This window comes from Chanos chanos, chromosome 6, assembly GCF_902362185.1.
Source record: "Chanos chanos chromosome 6, fChaCha1.1, whole genome shotgun sequence".
Lineage (NCBI taxonomy): Eukaryota > Metazoa > Chordata > Actinopteri > Gonorynchiformes > Chanidae > Chanos > Chanos chanos.
Genome location: NC_044500.1, coordinates 40,782,875 through 40,801,648, shown reverse-complemented (window position 1 = coordinate 40,801,648; position 18,774 = coordinate 40,782,875). Strand labels below are relative to the sequence as shown.

Below are 18,774 nucleotides of genomic sequence, written 5' to 3'. Positions count from 1 at the left end.
GTAATTATACAGTAAATCCCATAAGAATTTTGCTCTAGATTGAAAAGTGTGTCTTGACCTGCTGCAGAGACTGCTGTAGTTGGATCCTGAAGAACACGTTTTCCATACTGTTTCAGCCATTAACCTAGAATCATTTCAAATGCTAAGATCATCTTAAAGCAGGTAAGATGCTGAAAATATAGGGCATAGCAATTGTGCAGTGTTATGTCAGAACATTAGCTGCCTTACAAAATTACATCCATCTTTTCAAAACCAAAATGAAGCACACAAGTCAGACATTAAGGGTCAAATACACATGAAATCCCACTCCATATGCTTACCACAACAACAAACGGAAAAGTAAGCCTATGATGCATTCATCAAGGCTGTTGCTATTTCAGTATCCACAATGATACCCTTATCAGCTCAGCCTCTGATAAAGGCCTTAATTGTCAGGAGCTGGGCTCTGTACTTTACAGCTGGGATTTGTTCATCTTATTGGATTGAATTACACAGAGAAATAAGGATGAAATCAGCAAGGATGAAGAAAAACAGATGCCATATTGAAAACAAAAAAAGTCTTAAAATTGGACCTAAATCATACAGTGAGGCAGGAGAAAACATGATTAATGGATTAAGAAACTCTGACTAACACTAACATTAACTGACACTAAAAATAAGAGAGGGTGGAAATATGATTGCAGTTAAGATATGTGAGAAGATAGGGACAGAGAGTGACAAGGTCATTGTTATGGGAAGACATTAACCTCCATCCTACTCCCGCAACAGATTTTTCCAAAAGGCCAGAGAGCTTAACGACCCTCCCTCTATCTAAAACATCCCTGCGTCTGACTAACTCACAGGCACTTCTGGTGCCTTTCCATATTTAATCTTCCATAAATATACACACATATCATGTAGGCCTCTCTGTCTTAATGTGTACTTCTGCTGCTCCATGAAAACAGTAAAACACAATATAGTCACTAAATTAAACTATCCTTTTACTCAATTTAGTTAAAAGGGAATCTCTGTTCAGAAAAAAAAAAGAAATTAAAGCAGTATTCTGATCTTTTGATCTAACGTCGTCTGATGTCTTTTACGATATCTGTCATGAGTCAGAAGACTTAGCCGAGAACAATTGAAAAGATGTTTGACCACATGTTTCATCATCCTAAAGGATGTGAAGAAATCGTGTTGTTGTATGATGCATGTTGTATGAGGAAGTAAACGGCATTCTGGGTATTTTCCACACACAGGACATCCACCAAATGTGTCTCCTCTCAGCTGTGTAATCTATTACCAAATAACATGCAACAAAACACTCTGGCCGTGACAAGAAACCTAACATTAAGATAAGCCCACGTTGATATTGACTGTAAAATGACCCAGGTATAGTCTTGTGGATGTAGTACTGTGATATTTGCTATACGACAGTCCTGTGGGATTACTCAGCTATCTAAGAGAACAGTCAGAACATTGAGGTCAGCCCTAAAATGGGTAAGTAGGGTAAAGGTGCAACTGTTTAGTTATATTCTAAATATATTCCTAAGATGGTGACCTTTCCGAGTGTAACCATCAAAGTCACGTTGGCAGTGTTTCAGACAGTCATGGTATTGTTGCTGCTATTCAAAAGCCCCAGTGCTTGATGGGAAAAAAAGGAAAAAAAAAAAACTCCTCCTCCAGCTTCCGTATTTTTTAAGACATTCTCTTTTGGCTTTCAAACCCAATAAGTTTTTTTAATATAAGTCCCGAGTGAGAAGAGGACATGTTCTAGATGCAGTGTCTCAACAAGGAAGCTTTTCAGGCAAGGGTGGTTTTGTTTCCATGAGTGTTGAGCATCTTGCAAGAAAGGACTCCACGCCAAAACCTCAAAAGAAGGAGGTGGTTTATCAAGGTGAAGTCATGCATTGCAGTTATCCTGGGTGACAAGATTTTCAGAGAGCTAAAGAATGCGTGAGCACTCGAGCCAAGCGAAATGAAGAGAGTCAACCTTGATCCATATTAGGCACGGACCTAAGTCATCTATGAACTCATTAGCAAATTAGCCTAAGTACGCAGAGCGTAGCAAAGTGCCTAGGCATGCTCTGCTATACACATTGCCAAACTTTAAGAGATGATCTGGAAACATCCAAAACGCTTTAAAAAAAAAAAAAGTCTCATCTGCGTGGACTATGGAGTATGCATTGAGAGATTCTCCAATAGGTTCTGAGATTTGTCATATTCTGAGTGCAAATATTCATACTATGCTAGCAAAGAGCTTTCAGCGCTACATGGGAAAGCTGGCTTTAAAAAAAATAGTAAAATTAGTCTAAGACGTTTCAATGGTAAAATTCTCAAATGCTGTAAAACAGCAAATATTTCATTGAGACTTCTGATTTATAAATATAACTGTTGTATTCCCATGTCAGTCATCAAGAAAGTGGAAAATCCATCAGAGTTCAACTATGTTTTAATCCCTATAAAAAGGACCAATAATAAACAAACACAATAATAACAGTGATGTGTAGAGTCTCTGAGGCAAACCGACCAGTTCTTCCATTTTCATTTTAAGGATTTGCTCACGACAGTGAAACAATAAACACACAAATCCACACAAGTTCACACACATATAAATCAACGTCAGAGTGGGAGCCTTCCTAGCAGAGTGGTTTAGACATGTGATAACTGTTCTCTAGGATTTAGTCTTCGACAGAAGAAACAAACGAAGGCCAGTGGGTGGAAGTTTAGCTGTGTGATGTCTTGACCGCTCTGTGTATTTTGTGGGTAAAAAAAAACAAAAAACAAAAAAACAGCATCCCAGCTTCAAAATAACTCAAGAGACATCTCAAAAACGAATAAACACATACACAGCTGTGTATGAATTACAGGCACTGAATCATTTCTAAAGCAAATATACAGACATAAATACAAACAAAATTAAAACAAACACTTCAGAACCAAAGGCTAACATGTGGTGTCCATAGCTGATTTTCAGTCAGGATTTGACATTGTACGTCTGTCCTCCACAGCTGTGCCCTGAGTTGAGGATATCTCTCACTCTGTCTGGGTCCTCTCTCTTCAACCTATCATTATTTTCGTCCCATTTTAAGTCCCTTGATGCTCTCTCTCCCTCCCTGTGTCCTTACTGACTGTTACACACAGTGCCTCCGCTCTTTCCTCCAGCTGCTGCCTTCTTGCGCCTCTTATTGAGTAGTGGGTTGCTGGATGTGTCCAGATCTTTGATCTTCACCTGATCATAGTCTACACGCATTGTGGCTAAAGCACTGGTCATCTCCTCCTGTGGAAGAGGGAGGGGGAGAGTGCTGCTGATGATAAATTCAATCACAGAGCAGAGACGTGAAATCACAATTCAGCTTTGTGCTGCCCTCTGGTGGATATAAAATATTACTACAGCTACAAAATTGATGATATTTTTTTATAAGATGTAAGAGTTACTTATTCAGGTACAAAAAAAAAATCTCAAATTTTTTTCACATGTGGATTTATAAGGAACCTTTTCTCCTCTGGCATAGCTAATAGTTAGTGTACTGATACAATGACATATGCTACGACACAAAGTGCATTTCCCATTATGACCACTAGATGTCCCCACAGAATACAGCTTACCTTAACGTCATCCCACATTTCTCTGTCCTCAGTAAGAACCCGTGTGGTGTGCAGAGGCGTTTGGGGCACCACCATCGATTGCTTAAAAATGCAACCGTATTTTAGAAACTGTTTAGTCACACATTTACCAAATGCATATCCACTTTCATACCCCAACACATAGACACACACACACTGTCAAAGATGGGATAATGCTTACTTTGATCCATGGGTGGTTCATGAACTGTGTGATAGTCATTCTCTCACTGGGATCTGTCTTCAGCAGCTGATGGATCAGTTGTTTGGCTGAGGGAGGAGAGGTGGAGGGGTTAAATGTTACATTATCGAAATGGATGTCGGTAAAATGTTATCATGTTCTACTCTACAGGATGCATGTGTTCATCCCTAGTTAAAGTTTGGTTTTGCAAGAGAGCACGTGTTAGAACAAGTGCACAGATGTCTGTCCTACTGTGAATTTACAGATTCAGCCAGAGTATCTGTGGCATTCACAAGCCTCTATTTACACTCATGTTTCACTTCACTAAATCTTGTGTATTACGCCACAAGGTCTGTTTTTAGTCTGCCCTCTGCTTTGTGTACACGTGCGTGCACATTCACAGACACCCACGCAACACATTAAGCCACTTGTAACAATGTACAAACTTTCACACGTACGGTCGTCAAGTCTCCAATCTTACCTTCCTCTGAGACCTCTGCCCATTCTGGGTTTGGGAACTCGTACTGCCCCATGCGAATACGTTTCTTCATGCCTGGTGAGATAGCCTGGCCTGTGTTGGAGTAGAACGGAGGAAAGCCACACAGCCTGCAGAGTAAAAGAACAGAATCAATACCCTGCTGTTGATCCAATTATAACTAGCGTGAAAAAAAAACAGTGTGACCAGAGAAGCGCAATGAACTGCTAGAGAAATGAAACAATGACATGTACATAATCACATTATCACTTTCAGAAACCTGAATGAGAACTTTGAGAAGTTTACATAGCCGCACTAAGGCACGAAATACAAGCACTATTTATACTTACAGGATATACATGATCACGCCCAGTGACCACATGTCACATGACTTGTCGTACTTCTCTGGGCCTAAAACTTCAGGGGCTTAGAAACGAGAAGGCAGAAACAGAAATAGAAATACGAATGACAAAATAATAAAGTTTTTTTTTTTCTTTTAAAGTCATAGCAGGAGCTTAAGTCGAAGTAGAGAAATGGATATGTTACAGATAGATACTAAATACCTTGAATTCACTTTGTAAAAGGACTGACAGTGGAAAGCTATTTCATCAGAATGTAAAATGCTACATCAGATTGACTAGGCAGTTCAAGAATCATATCTCATTTCTCTTTCATACCCTCTCTTCTCACATAGATGCAGCTTCCGAGGAAGCTGGTAGGGGTCGGAGCTATAATAAAGAAAAACCTTACCCACATAGTATGGTGTGTAGCAAGGCGTCTGCAGTGGGTTGTGGAGTGTCGTTTCTTTGGCAAAACCGAAGTCTGTTAGTTTGAGGACGCCTTTACTGTCCTTACTAGTGTAGAGTAGATTCTCGGGCTGGAGATGACAGACATTCAGTGTGACAAAACGCATCCTACATGGTGTCATATATCACTGCTATTTCCAGTGTTGTCCTTCTTGTATACAGTAAGTACATCTTAATCTGCATGTGCATGTGTATGTGAATTTGAATCACCTTGACGTCTCTGTGTGCAATGTTCATGATGTGGAGGTATTCAATGGCCGTCCCAATGTCATGCATGATCTCCGACGCCTCTGAAAGTGGACACAACAGTTTACTGAAACTAAGAGAATATGGACCTTAGAGAGGGCTTTCACAGAGAGTCTTTTGATTGAATATTTTCTATTACCAGTATTAATACACACACTATAACAAATGAAGGGTCTGATGATCTGCTGATTAGTTGGACTGAAAGAAGAAACCGTTTGGTCAACCAAGCTGAAAGGAGTGAATACCACTATGGAATTTTTTTATGGGTGCTACATTCATAAATAAAGGTGATAACATACTAAAAGCACTGCCCTGTCATACCTTTACCGTTCTTCAACAGGTTTGCTGATGCATGACGTCATGTGCAAGAATGGAGTTAACTTAATGGCTGCATGTAAAATTATAGGTGTAAAAATTAACTCTGGCCTTCAAACTTCAAAAAGGGGTTTTGCTCTGTCAAACATTATACGTCTCTGACTGGCTAATGAGTGCGCAGAGCTGTTTCACAGAAATCCATTTTTGAAACAGTTTAAGCACTGAAGTCAACAAGAGCTGAGCTGGATGGATATGATGTCAGTCGCACTGAATGGCCTGAATATAGACATTAAGGTTCTGCATGTTTTAGAACTTTTTGGAAGGACAGAGTGTTAAGATGCCAAGAGAGAAAAAACCACAATGGACTTTTGCTTATGTCGATGTGTTCTTCAGACACTGCCACAGAAGGGAGTACAGACACAAACAGTCCAGCCTCAAAATTTCGGTGGCTAAAACCGAAGGAATAATGATTTAGCCTTGTGTGAGAGTACTGTAGGTGGATTTCAGTGATAATTACTGGAGCTGATTGTCGCTTCCGATGGAACATAGAAGAATTTAGATTCAAGCTCAACTAAAACAAACATAAACTATCTGTCACCCACCTCTCTCAGTGAACGCCTGGTCTCCTCTAGCTTGAATTCGGCTGAAGAGTTCTCCCCCCTCCATACTAAAACAAAAATAAGACATTCACACAATGAAAAACCCCACATCACCCATATGACCCTCATTCCTAATGCATTGTTTTGGGCAGCCGTGGTGTAAAGGTTAGAGAACTGGGCTCGTGACTGGAGGGTTCGATTCCCAGGCCCAACATCCACGGCTGTGTGCCCTTGAGCAAGGCACTTAATGCTCCCCGGGCGCAGAGGAATGCTGCCCACTGCTCCTGCGTCTGTTGTGTGTATTCACTACTGGTGTGTTGGATGGGTTAAATGCAGAGATAAATTCACTGTTCACAGTGTGTGTGTGCAATCACGGAGATTTACACAACAGAAAGGGACCTTAACACAAATTCTCACTTCTTACTTCTATCCCGAAAGTGAGAAACCAAAGGAGAAGGGGAGGTGAGTTACAGAAAGTCGGAGCAGATGCCAAATTAAGTGATGACATATTTCCTTACTTTAAAATGTGTCTGTGTTCTTTTCTGACAACTCTACTGAGTAAAAGTAAACACGGTGGAGTGATAGTAGGAACAGATTACACTGTACAGAAACAATTTCACAACTTACTGTGTACTTCTTCCCAACCACAAAAAAAAAAAAAAAAAGCCATGCAGATGGATAAGACATTACAAGATCTCTATAGTTATTACAACCTCTTCCTCTAAACAATTTCTTAAACTAGAATTTGTCCTATTTCTCTTTAAGACAGTAATAACATTTATGGGGAAATGAAATCCTATATGTATAAATTAAAAATGTGATATGGCACCGGAATGAAACTGCACTTCTGACATTATAAAAATAAACATGGTTTAACACCAACTTCAAGCGGTAAAGGAACCAGTCTGGTAATCAGAGGGTTGAGGATTTACATCGTCAGCATTGTGACTCTGCTGATGTGTCCTTGACCAGGACACGAAACTCCCCAAAGTTGTGTGAGAGGCAGGCAACCTCAGATATAATTGTAAGCAGTTCCAGATCAGCACATTTTCTCATTGAATGCTTGGAAATATGAGTAAACATCTGGGGAACATAGAATTAGAAGAGGTAGAAGGCAGTTCAGCACATGTAGCGTTAATGTGTGTTGAGTAAGGACTAATCAAGACATAAGACATGAAATCAGTATTAGAAGAATGTAGTTTCATTCAGACATGGGACTCACCATTCCATGATAATGAGCAGACATTTTTTCCCATGATGCATATTCTCATACAGGTTGAGAATTCTTACTATGTATGGCCCCCCAGACACCCGCCAGTGGAGCTCTACCTCTCGCCGCGCTTTGGGACTATCATACAGGATCTATACAGAAAAATTAAGAAAGAGAGAAGGAATGAGAGAAAGAAAAGGAGAAATCATGAGTAAAAAATAATCCCTTAAATGCCCATTGAATTCCTAATTGAAGGGGGTTCCGCACAAACAAAATTGTACGTAAACACTCAAAATGCCACCATAAACATTCTTCAAATGTTAATTTCAGTGCTCTTTTCATCTCCTCAATAGTCCTACTGTTCTAAAACAACAGTAGCAGACTGTTCTTGTTATGTAATTAACTGTATTGTCAAAAAGCATTGAGCCAGGCAGGAAATTCCTTAATTGGTCCTTCTTTCCCTCCCCCCCACTGTTTCATTCATTTCTAGTCAGCAATTCTATCCATCCCCTCCCCCAACCTGTGATAGTAAAGCACGAGGCTGACAGACTCACTGGACACATTCCCTGTACTGGAATAGGCATGAGGCCTTCACATTGCACACGTTTTCAATCACCAGATATTTTTGGGAGCTGACAGGGATGCACCTCCTTCTGTTTGCACCAGAGCTGAACCCTTAAGCTGAGCCAGAATCAGACAGGAGTGTATGCAGTCTATCAGTGACTCTTCCCTTGGGTGTAGTCATAGTCCCCTCTCCAATAAATAGTAAACAGTAAACATGTCACATAAACAGCTTGTTGTTGAGAGGGACTTAAAGGTTCAGATTTCCACAAAAATGTGGGTAGGTAACAGAGTTGAGGGCATGAGAGCTTTATCAATCACCGCCATATATTCACAGACAAAAAGCAAAAATGAAGATGGGCCTACAAATTGTATCAATTAAAAATGAAAGCAATTTGTTTGTGTGAGCTGTGCAGAGGTGTGAATTATGTGCAATTTCATTTGACCTCCACCCACTGTCTCTCTCATTCTTCACTGATGATGAAATAGGAAATGTGCGTATGTTTGTGTGTGTGTGTGTGTGTGTGTGTGTGTGTACGTGTCTGCATTGTTTTCTTCATTTTCCTAACAGAAGGTTCTTATTGTTCTTACTAAAAGTAGATTCATGAGTAGGTATTAACCAATAATTCAATGAATATATATTGAGTCATAATAACTGAATCACTTGACAATATAAGAAGAACCTCACTGAACTTCAAATGACAAATTTAAAGGTGTCAGATTTATGGTGTCTGCTTAACTTAGACTAACCTTTACAGCTAAGGCTACATTCAGGCAAGGGAGGAAACTACAAACACTTTGCTGATCTGCCAGAGAAATTCTGAGAAGACAAAACAAAACAGAAAGTGTACACACAGGCAGACAGTATCTCTTCTCCTGCATTGTGTAAGGTTTGAATGCGATAATCTCCAGATAATCGTTATTCATAATGTAAGCTGACATCTACAAGCCTCGTGCAAATCCTATAGGGACCATCATTACACCTGTAACTGATCATCTTCTGAACCATTTTAACTGAGTTCATAATGTACACGGAGCTTCTCTCCTCCCAAGAGGGAATGAAACACTTTGTAATCTAGCTAGAAGAGCAAGGCCCTTGTAAAGTAAAATCTCTTCATGTCACAAGGCGGAAAAATACACATTTGTGAGTAAGCACTGGTCACTGCCACAAAGTAAAACATTACCGCTAATTGCCTCAGCCCACAAAAGTATAATGTATTTGCTGTAAATATAAACTAAATACATGTGGGAGGAGGCGGCCTGTGTGCTAGGAGAGCTGCTTTCAGCCAAACAGGAAATTCAGATGCTGCTTAAATATATCGATTAAAGGCCTAGAAAAGTACAATGAGCTTATTGATTCTTTATAATTTATTGCGGCATTTAATTTCCTGAGTCAACAGGTCTGTTGCCGCAGACTACCAGTCTTCCTCATCTTATTTACTTGGAGATAACGCACTGGTTTGAGTTTCCATTTAGTAAATACAACCACAGTATGATGATAAAAACTAAGGTGAAGTGAAAGGACATACATAGATTACAGTGTACTGTCATTATTAGCCAGGATATAACCACTGATACCAGTAATCTTAATTCACTCCAGAAAGCACCAGAGAGAGTCCAAATAAAAAACTCTTAGCACAACACAACATCAAGTGCAACACTTACCAACCCCAAAATCTTAAAATTCTTATTGGTTGATCATATAAACTTTTTGCATTTTAGTAAGTACCTTGGATGAACCCTTATGAGGAAAGATATGTAAAACCAGTTGTCATTGTTAGTGCTGGGAAGCTGTGAGTGTGTTTGTCCTGCCGAATGAGTCAGGTCTTATCCAAACACGTGCAGGGAGACACAGTTCTAACGCACGTCTCTCTAAAACAACCTTGCGGTAAAACAGAACCCAAAATCATTACGACACAGCAATTTTCTCTGAGAGGAGGTTCCATTTTTGTAACAGACACAAATCACAAATATTCTCACACTGATTAACAGCTTTTTATGAGCTCTGCAGATACACAAATGACCCGAAGGACAGAGTTCATGTTAATGTTTCAGGTTTTTTAAGCAGGCAGCTAGCATTACGATACCTTCCAACTCATACTGCACAACAAAAATGATATCCCAGAAATCCTTTGAGTGTCTCCCTGTGGGGGGAATAAATTTCATCTAACTCTTTATTGAGACCAAACAACCTAAATGAACCTAGCAGTGATCCTCAAGCAGCACAAAGACATGCTAAAATTTAACAAGGACTCCACTCCGACAGAACAATATCCAGTCGGCTCACAGGCTGAGCCCAGAAGGTACACCAAATGGACACATAAAAGACTAAAACCAATCAAGCCAAAGTGTAATCTGAGCTGGCAAACCCAGACGGTGTAGAAACCGCCCAGGCAAAGGACTGAAGCCCAAACACAGGGCCAAAAAAAATACTTTTATTTCTGTCTGTGCGGTGAAGTCACTTCATTCCCACTTACTGTTGGGAGGATTTTCACTAAAAAAATTTCTACATCAATGATTGTTGTAAATTAATGATTGTATATCAAGCACGCAATGAAAAACAGCGGTAAAAGCAGACCTTTTGGCCAAAGTCATTCATAAAAACCAGTCAGTCTGACTCTGAAGAGTACAACCGTGCATGCTAAGGCAGGATAGAGAATCTACTGAACAGCCTGTCAAATTGAACCCTGACAGATGAATCTCAAGAGATCAGGCTAGCCAGTCAAGTCCAGCGAGGGAAAATCATGATCTAAGTAATTGAATTAGATTAAAAGGATGGCATCCCTCCAGGATTGTAGAGTGGATTAAACCTATACTCATCCATTACACTTAATGTTCAACACAGTCAAGTATAGTATTTGTTGGTGCTAATTGAATCGGAATGACAAAGTTGATGGGTAGTCAGAATAACTCACGACACATTACAAAAGGTTGACAAATCTCTTTGTCTTTTCGCTGTTTTCTGTCCCTCTTCTCTCTGTCCTGCTTTTTATGTTCTCTTCCAATCATTTCTCCCATGTGATAACTGTCCAACTCTTGGCTTTTTGGCCATGATCCTGTGGGACATAAATCCTTCTCCATACTGTTGCATGGTGCCATATTTCCTCAATCCGAATAATACATGTAAGTGAACCCAGAACCTCTGAAGACCATAAGGTCCAGCCAGTGGTCTTAACAACACACAGCTACTTCCAGGAACCCGACTTCTGGTGCCCACTCCACTTGGAAACTGATATATGAGAGCTGGTGCCAACACACACACACACACATACAAATGAATACTGCCATGTTCCCTTACTTTTAACATAATGATAAAGCAAAGAGGCTAGAAGTCAGGGACTCCACAAATGCAGCTCAATTAATTCTGTGATTGTCCTACAACAATAACGTCCTCATCTTAATTATGCCATCAAATTAAACCACTGTGAGAGGACAGATTTAAAATGGTTGACAATGACGATGTTACACAGAGAGAGAAGTAAAAAGACAGGTGACTGTTAAGACAGGACTTTGACAAGGGTGGACCGCTTGTAACTAACAGCAGTAACATTTTAGAGCTAAAACATCAGTATGTGATGTGGACATATTTCCATTTAACTTGTTTTATTTTTACGTGAATATATGTTTAAGGGAAACTGGAAGGAGGAGACAAGGAAATATGATAAGAAACTTGGCTTGCTCGTAAGGTCAAAGTTCCTCAGATAAGTTTATAGCCTATAGCCTTTAGTGAGATACAGTACGAAGCATTTTACTAAAATTATTCCAGTTTATGTCTACATACTAAGATTTAGTGTAAAATATGGACTGTGGATTCTACTGCAGTCCCATGAGACCACTTAAGGCATATCTGCTTATTTTACAGGTGGAAACAGTAATACCTTGAGTGCGCACTTGATTCCTGTTTTCTTACAGTAGCATTCCAATACTTTTCCGTTAATGCCCAAACCCAAAACTTGACTGGAAATCTTGTAATCGTCTGTGACCGCATTACGCTTGATTTCCAGCTTTGGATAGACCGGCATTGGAAAATGTGTACTACTGTCGGTCTGCAGGTTAAACGCTGCGCTGTCACCAGTCGCCTGGCTTTGACTTTCTGGCTGGGGTTGAGACGTCTCTGACTTCGTATCTTCATCTTTGCCATTTTGCAGCATGTTCACAGTTCTCTTGTGTGACACTGGTCCTTAAGGAGACAGAAGGCTGCCTGGTGGTTTATAGGAAATCGAAAGAAATCCTCAGGCGGACTAACTTTCTGTGAGTCGACCAGTCAATGACCTCGAATCGTTAAGATTACGGGTGTTCTCGTCCAATTCCCTCGTATTGACTGATGGAAACAAAACTGCCGGACATAACATCCAAAGATTAAGGTCGAAATGTCTTTGATTTTAGAGATTTCTCAATAAGTGTGTCTTTTAAAACAAATTTCCAAGTCGCCAAAATTTCGATACTTCTGGATGAAGTTTGCAACAAATTTGGGAGGAAGAAAAATATTATTCTGTTTTGATAAACATTCGATATCAATCATTCATTAACATCCATTGTAACCTAAATATTTAGGATAGAACCTGTAACAGTAATACTGCAGTAATAAGTCCTCGTCCGGTTAGTGAAAGCAAGCGGCTCAGTCAGCTTTAGTTCCCGTTAGTCTCATCCTTCTCCAATGCCCTGACCGCTTTCACATGCGATCATAGAGAACCTTGCGTAAGCACTACACCCCACTTCACATAAGTTCCTCTACCGTTTGTCTCTTAAAGGAGCAGTACATGTAAAAAGAGTTGGTAAACAGCTGCGAAACACAGATTTGATGGATGAATACAAGTCTTGACACACACACACACACACACACACTTACTCCGCCTTAACCAAACCGGCGTTTCATCACATTCTTCCACAGCTATGTTGTACATTCTTTTGTATTGCTGATTCAAAATTTCCCACACCTGTTTTTTCAGCAAATTTTACTCACAAGGTTATGAGCTTTTAAATGAAAATTAAAGCCTAGATAGCAGCTTGGGAATGTATTGAAGACTGGGGGGGGGGGGGGGGGGGGTGTTGCAGAGTGAACAAAACAATCAGTAATAGCCTTGTTTGCCTTTTGTAGTGGGTGTTGTCTTGAATGCTCAGGCCTCAGGTCATTAAGTGTAACGCCAAATGATACCTAAGCTACTGAGTGCAGTCTGAGAGCCTCTTCCTACACATGTATAAGAAATAAATATATAGAAAGGTTCACAAATGATAACTACATTAAAATATTTCACACACATAGACTGTGTGGACTTAAACTGATCACTTTACTATTGCACTCTAAATGTGTGGACAGAAGCTATAGCACAAATGACTCAAAACAAGTACTGGCAAAAACTCTTTAGCATGTTCATTTGTTATTTGTTTACACACAAAAAAAAAAAGACAACATTTTTTTAGAAAGTACATTCTTCCAGGACAGGACTAATATGTTGACCTGAGGGTTTGTGTGGTTTTTGGATGCATTTGTGTGTGCGCACATGCATGTTTTTGTATGTGTATGCATACGTGCGTGTGCATGTGTGTGCAATAGAACAGTTATGTCTAGTAGTCCAGAGCACAAATTAGTGCCACACCCTGCTTGATCCAGTGTCTCTGTGGACGGTTTGTTGGCAGCTCTACTGCAATCACATAGTTTGTGGAGTGTCCTGTGGTGGAGAGAGTTCCTATGGAGGAAATAGAGAAAGACGAAACAGGAAATAAATGACTGAACCTCCTTTTCCTTTTTCAGTTTTGTTCTCTCACCAGACCAAATTGAAGAACACTGTATACCTTGAACCTACAAAGCAGTCTGAGATCTTTACACCTCAGTCATTTAATATGGAAATTCAGTATCCCTGAACAAGATGCCAAATGCGTACCAGCACGGGTTAAAGTCTTGTAGATGGGACAGACGTAGACCCCAGATGGTGGAGGCTTTCGGTTAGGAACAGGCACCATCCAGATAACAGCCATTTCTGTGTACAATTCCTTAGGCCGTGACTCAGTGAGCTGGCCAGCAAGGGAGTCCCAGCGTGCTCCCTCAAGAAACAGACCGTGGATGAAGCAGCCTATTTTAGGCCGGTGTTTCAGCTCCGCAACTGATTCCTTCATCACCTGTGAGAGGATTAGACAGACAGGTGAGTAGGTAAAACCAGTCCAAAGCAAACTGCAAAGTACAGCCAGTAAGACGGGTAAGACAACAATCAAATGTTAATAATTTGCTGATTAAGCAGACATTACCGCTGCTGACAAATGACACTATTTTTACCAAACCTTAAAGTCAAATCCAATAGTGTCAATGGAGACCACAGAGCAGCGAGCAAAGTTCTGCAGGGTTCCAGTGAGGAAAGCTTGTGGGAAGAAAAAGCCACTGATCCAGAAGACTGCTGGGATGCCATCAGAAATCCATCCCTGTAGAAAGTTGATCCTTTGAAGAAGGTCTGACACCCAGGAGGCCAAGGGTTTCAGTGAGGGATAGGCCTTTGGAAAAAAAGAGTGAGACAGCACAATGAATGTGTTGATGATATGCTGAGAGCCATGCTAACAAGTAACAATACAATAGCCAGAGAGGCAAGGCATTCCAAAAATATTATTAATGTTTATCCTTCTAGATACCATTTTTGAAATAACTCTAGGGGGGGGCGGGTGCAGAGAAAAAGAGAGAGAGAGAGCATGAAGGAGATTATTGCCTTGGATTTCCAAATTTCTGGAACAGCATTTATGAACAGACTGTTGGCCATGAGTTCCAGTTCCGATGACATCACCACCAACCCTTTCAAAGCCTTGACCAGATCACTGAGGCTTTTGGATATGACTTCAAGTAACTTATTATATCTAGAGAAAAAAGAGACAATGTAAGTTGTGTGTCAGATTAGAGACTGCTGATAATTGATCTTAAACCAGTATTTGCATGGGAAGAGAGTGTGTACCTAATGACCTCCTGGATCAGCACTGTATTCATTGACTCCTCATACATTACTGGATACTTGGTCATCACTTGTTGTACACTGATGGGTCCTGGGATCTTCTCAACAATTCCTACCACTATTTCCTCCACAATCTGTAGTCGAGCATGAATACAAATCATCAAAAGCCTTATTCACGGTACAGTCAACCATATTATGCAACACATAAGACAAAAAAAAGCACTCAAGGGAATTTCCTTTGAGAACTATGTGGGGTTGTGGGAAACTAATGAGTTGGCATCAGAATTCCCCAGGTTTTCCAGATGATGGTCGAAACTCACTTAACATGCATAATAAGTTCAACAGATAGAGAAATCCCGTACCTCTTCCCTGGCCTTTCCTCCAGTGGCTGCTGCCCTGGGCTGCAGTTTTACTACAGCCCCCAACAGGGCAAAAGTCTCATTCTGGGCAAAACTAATGTTGGCATTGTCATGAAGACCAAAGATCTCTGGTGTGTCATTTATGGGCAGACCACGGATGTATTTCAGATAGTCCTGACAATGGAACAATATGCTTAACACATCAGTGCAAGAATACACCTAATGAACCCACTAAAAAAGAAGAAATTCTTACTTAACATAATACAAAAGAAATCTGGGTTTCATACAAGGACAGTAAGAATGAGTCTGCTTGGTAAGTAATGGTCGGTTGTTTGTTGAAAAAAAGAGACTGGCTCACCTTGACATCCAGGTCAGTGCTAATCTGGCGATACTCTCCAGAAGCAGAGTACATGTGTTCAGGGCTCAACACAGCAGGGCAGTAGAAGTCCTCCAATACGTTTAAGATACAGCGGCGGTCCCAGTCATCTGTAACACGACCTCCATAGTTGATCTCGCCTGCAGTGTACTTTAGCACCTAATGCATAGAATATAGGACACATCAGGGACAGTGTCCTGCACAGCTTAGGTACTAAAGTCATTAGAAACATGTACTTAACACTACTAACATTCTTCAAAAATGGGTGTTGTGTCTGTAACACATCTGGACATGCATCTTTGATCGGTATGTTTAAAACATTAGATCTACAGTGTAAGCATATATATATGCTTATAATTAAATATAGAGTGAATATTGTAATGATCACTAAATGTTTAATTAGCGAATAACAAAGAAATAGATGACGCAGGAGCATTTTAAGGGTTAGCGTAAGAGCTGGATGATGAGACAGAGAAGAAAGAGGTAATGAAGAAAAGATGAACATTTGAGAGGAGGAGGGCAGGCAGCAGGCACAGACACCATCTGCCTTGCCTTGTAGGGGATGTCCTGGTACTCATCCAGGAACATTTTCAACTGGCTAATGCAGATGCGCAGGTCTCCATCTGTGAACTCATAAGGAATGTTGAATCCCAGTGGACCAAACTTCCTTCGCTCAATGGCATTTCCATGAAAGAGGCACAGAGACAGGAGGAGAGACTTAAACTCTGCTGTCTGGACAGAGACAAAATGGACATTAAAAGAAGTGATTTCATTTTGACATATTTTGCAAAGACGTGCATAAATAACAAAACATTAATTTATTTCATTACAGCTAAACTTGAGTAAAAGGTGCACCATGACTTCAGCTAAAATGAAAATGTTTCTCAGTAAACAAAAACCTTAGAGCACGAATTCAAAAAATCATCAGCGAGGCTCATATAGGTCTTCAGCAAGTTGGCCTTGATGCCACGGGGCGGCTCAATCGTCATTTTAGAGCCGTTTTGTAGGATAGACACGGGGAATTTATTACTGGGCAGACTGGTAAGCCAGAGGCGGAAATCCCGATGAACCTACAGTACAGAAACCATACTTGGGATGAGTATTCAACAGCTATAGTCTATGTTAGAATTACTGGAATGAAGTTGTCTGTGTGAGCTCACCTTGTCGGGGTCAATGTTCTCGATGAGCCTCTCCAAAGAAGGCATCCAACTGGGTGCCAAATGACAGTTCTGGAAGAAGACCCATTTTCCCCTCTCCATGGCTGTGTGCATCATTGCTTCAGCCCAAGGCCCCTGAGATATGACGAGCAACAATTATGAACAAAGTGAAAAGATCAGCTTTAGTGTAACTACACATCAGTCAAAAGCAACCTCATGGCATTGTAATAACAAGTTACGACACTAACGGCTTGTCTCTGTGTCAAGCAAAACGAGACAATTACGAGACAACAAACACTCACATAGTAATGTCATAACAAAAACAAAAAAACAAAGTCCAACTCAAGTAGGACTCTCCTCAAAACAAAACAAAAAACACAACCATGAAAGACCTCACAATAACCAAAAGCTGTAATATAATGGTCTTATAATGATCTCTGAGACAGCTAAATTACACCCTAGATATGAACACGCCACTCATAGAATATTAAGTTTTACCATTCATGTCTCAAAACACAGAGGTGAGCCAAATAAATGAAATAACATCCGGTTATGTATGAAATTTAGCATAATTCAGTGTGAGACAGTCTAATTACTTGTTACTAATTATTCTTATTACTGAGTCACTCTGTGTCATCGGGGAATGTGACATGCCTTCAGCAGGTGACAGAGGACTCTGAGTCCTTTTTGAGAGTTCTAAAAAGACACATCATTAGCACCGAGGTGGAGAGACGTCCTTTATTAGTGTGTGAGAGCAAACTCATTTGTAAAAATATGTTTGAGATCTCTCTCAGGTACATGGCATTCCCATGCACACCCTCAACTCTGACCTGGCCCTGGCCCAGAGAGATGGCACTCATTTTCTTGGAGAACTTCATGACGTCAGCAAACTTATAGAGGTCAGCTGCAGGGTCAGTGCCAGGAGACAGCACAAAGATAAGGGGTGTGGACGGAGAGGACTCCTTAAACACCACAGACAGATCTGATGTCTGAACAAGAAGGAAGTCAACTGTTAGTGAAGGTTGCTGGCACTGTTTAAAGCATAAAACTTAATTCAAACAATCTGAAAATGGTTGGTTTAAAACACATTACATTTATCAAATAAGTCTTCTTTGTCATTTCACATCATGTTTTTGTATTTCTCAGTCGTTGGTGTATATTTTGTTTATGTTCTGTTCTGGCACCTGGGGTTCAACGAAGCGCTGGCCAAGCTGTGCAGCCACAAAATCTTGCAGGCCAAGTGTGAGGCAGTCTGTTCGCAAACACCGCAGAATCAGCAACTTCTGAAACGAGTCCAGTTTGGTGTTCCATTCACCTGGGAGAGGTTCCCTACACTCACACAGAGCCAAGAATCAACCTTGAGACATATATATTTATGTTTCTGAGACAGTCAGTCAGTTAACGTTATAAATCAGGTCTGTGCGTGCGTTATCATGACAACCTGTGAGGCTGGCTGCTGTCGAAGATCTTCTTGAAGCTCTCAGGGCACGTGGAGAAGCTATGTGTTAAGTTGGAAAAGGTCGGAAGGCCACTGAGGGCCAGAATGTCTTGCCAGGCCCGGTCTGAAAGCCAGCCCACTGCAGGGTTGGGCAGCTCTTCTTGGGGCATACCCCCTGACAACATGTACTGCCATTCAGTCTGGGGGAAAAAGCACACAACTTGATATAATATAATCTATTGGTTCTCAGTCTTATTGTGCTTTTTACAAGGGCTGAAGTGTCCAGGCAGTTTAACTGTCAGTTTAATGCTAGGTCACAGTGAGTAAATCCAGATTGAAAAGAACAGGGAACAACTCACTAACTGCATTCATAACTGCATACTGGTTTCCTTAGTACAATGACTATAAATGACAAACAGCACATTGACTCCAACATCAAACCATCTGTTTAAGCATACCTTTGGGATGTGTACATGGGCAAACAGAGAAGTGAGCACTACAGAAGTTCGAGGAGGGATTAAA

At 40.6% G+C, this 18,774-nt stretch overlaps 2 protein-coding genes across 2 annotated transcripts in view; both read right to left on the bottom strand.

Annotated features, from left to right (window-relative positions):
* Positions 1-2,915: 2,915 nt before the first annotated feature.
* mapkapk3 (MAPK activated protein kinase 3) lies at positions 2,916-12,283 on the bottom strand. The gene is made up of 10 exons (XM_030777338.1): positions 11,872-12,283; positions 7,445-7,584; positions 6,226-6,290; positions 5,273-5,352; positions 5,007-5,133; positions 4,607-4,682; positions 4,263-4,387; positions 3,785-3,870; positions 3,586-3,666; positions 2,916-3,256 (listed from the first exon to the last, which is right to left on the bottom strand). Exons 1-10 carry the CDS (start codon positions 12,142-12,144, stop codon positions 3,101-3,103), a joined length of 1,209 nt encoding a protein of 402 aa, XP_030633198.1. The 5' UTR covers positions 12,145-12,283; the 3' UTR covers positions 2,916-3,100.
* Positions 12,284-13,558: 1,275 nt separating this feature from the next.
* The window catches only part of dnah1 (dynein, axonemal, heavy chain 1), a 28,527-nt gene continuing 23,311 nt past the window's right edge, over positions 13,559-18,774 (bottom strand). The window contains exons 65-77 of the mRNA XM_030778376.1: positions 18,256-18,452; positions 17,999-18,143; positions 17,645-17,803; positions 16,818-16,949; positions 16,557-16,727; positions 16,210-16,389; positions 15,640-15,816; positions 15,285-15,455; positions 14,926-15,056; positions 14,686-14,830; positions 14,270-14,476; positions 13,876-14,110; positions 13,559-13,680 (exon numbers count right to left, since the gene is read on the bottom strand). Of these exons, the coding sequence (XP_030634236.1) occupies positions 13,559-13,680; positions 13,876-14,110; positions 14,270-14,476; positions 14,686-14,830; positions 14,926-15,056; positions 15,285-15,455; positions 15,640-15,816; positions 16,210-16,389; positions 16,557-16,727; positions 16,818-16,949; positions 17,645-17,803; positions 17,999-18,143; positions 18,256-18,452 (2,172 nt within the window). The remainder of the gene's footprint in view (positions 13,681-13,875; positions 14,111-14,269; positions 14,477-14,685; positions 14,831-14,925; positions 15,057-15,284; positions 15,456-15,639; positions 15,817-16,209; positions 16,390-16,556; positions 16,728-16,817; positions 16,950-17,644; positions 17,804-17,998; positions 18,144-18,255; positions 18,453-18,774) is intronic.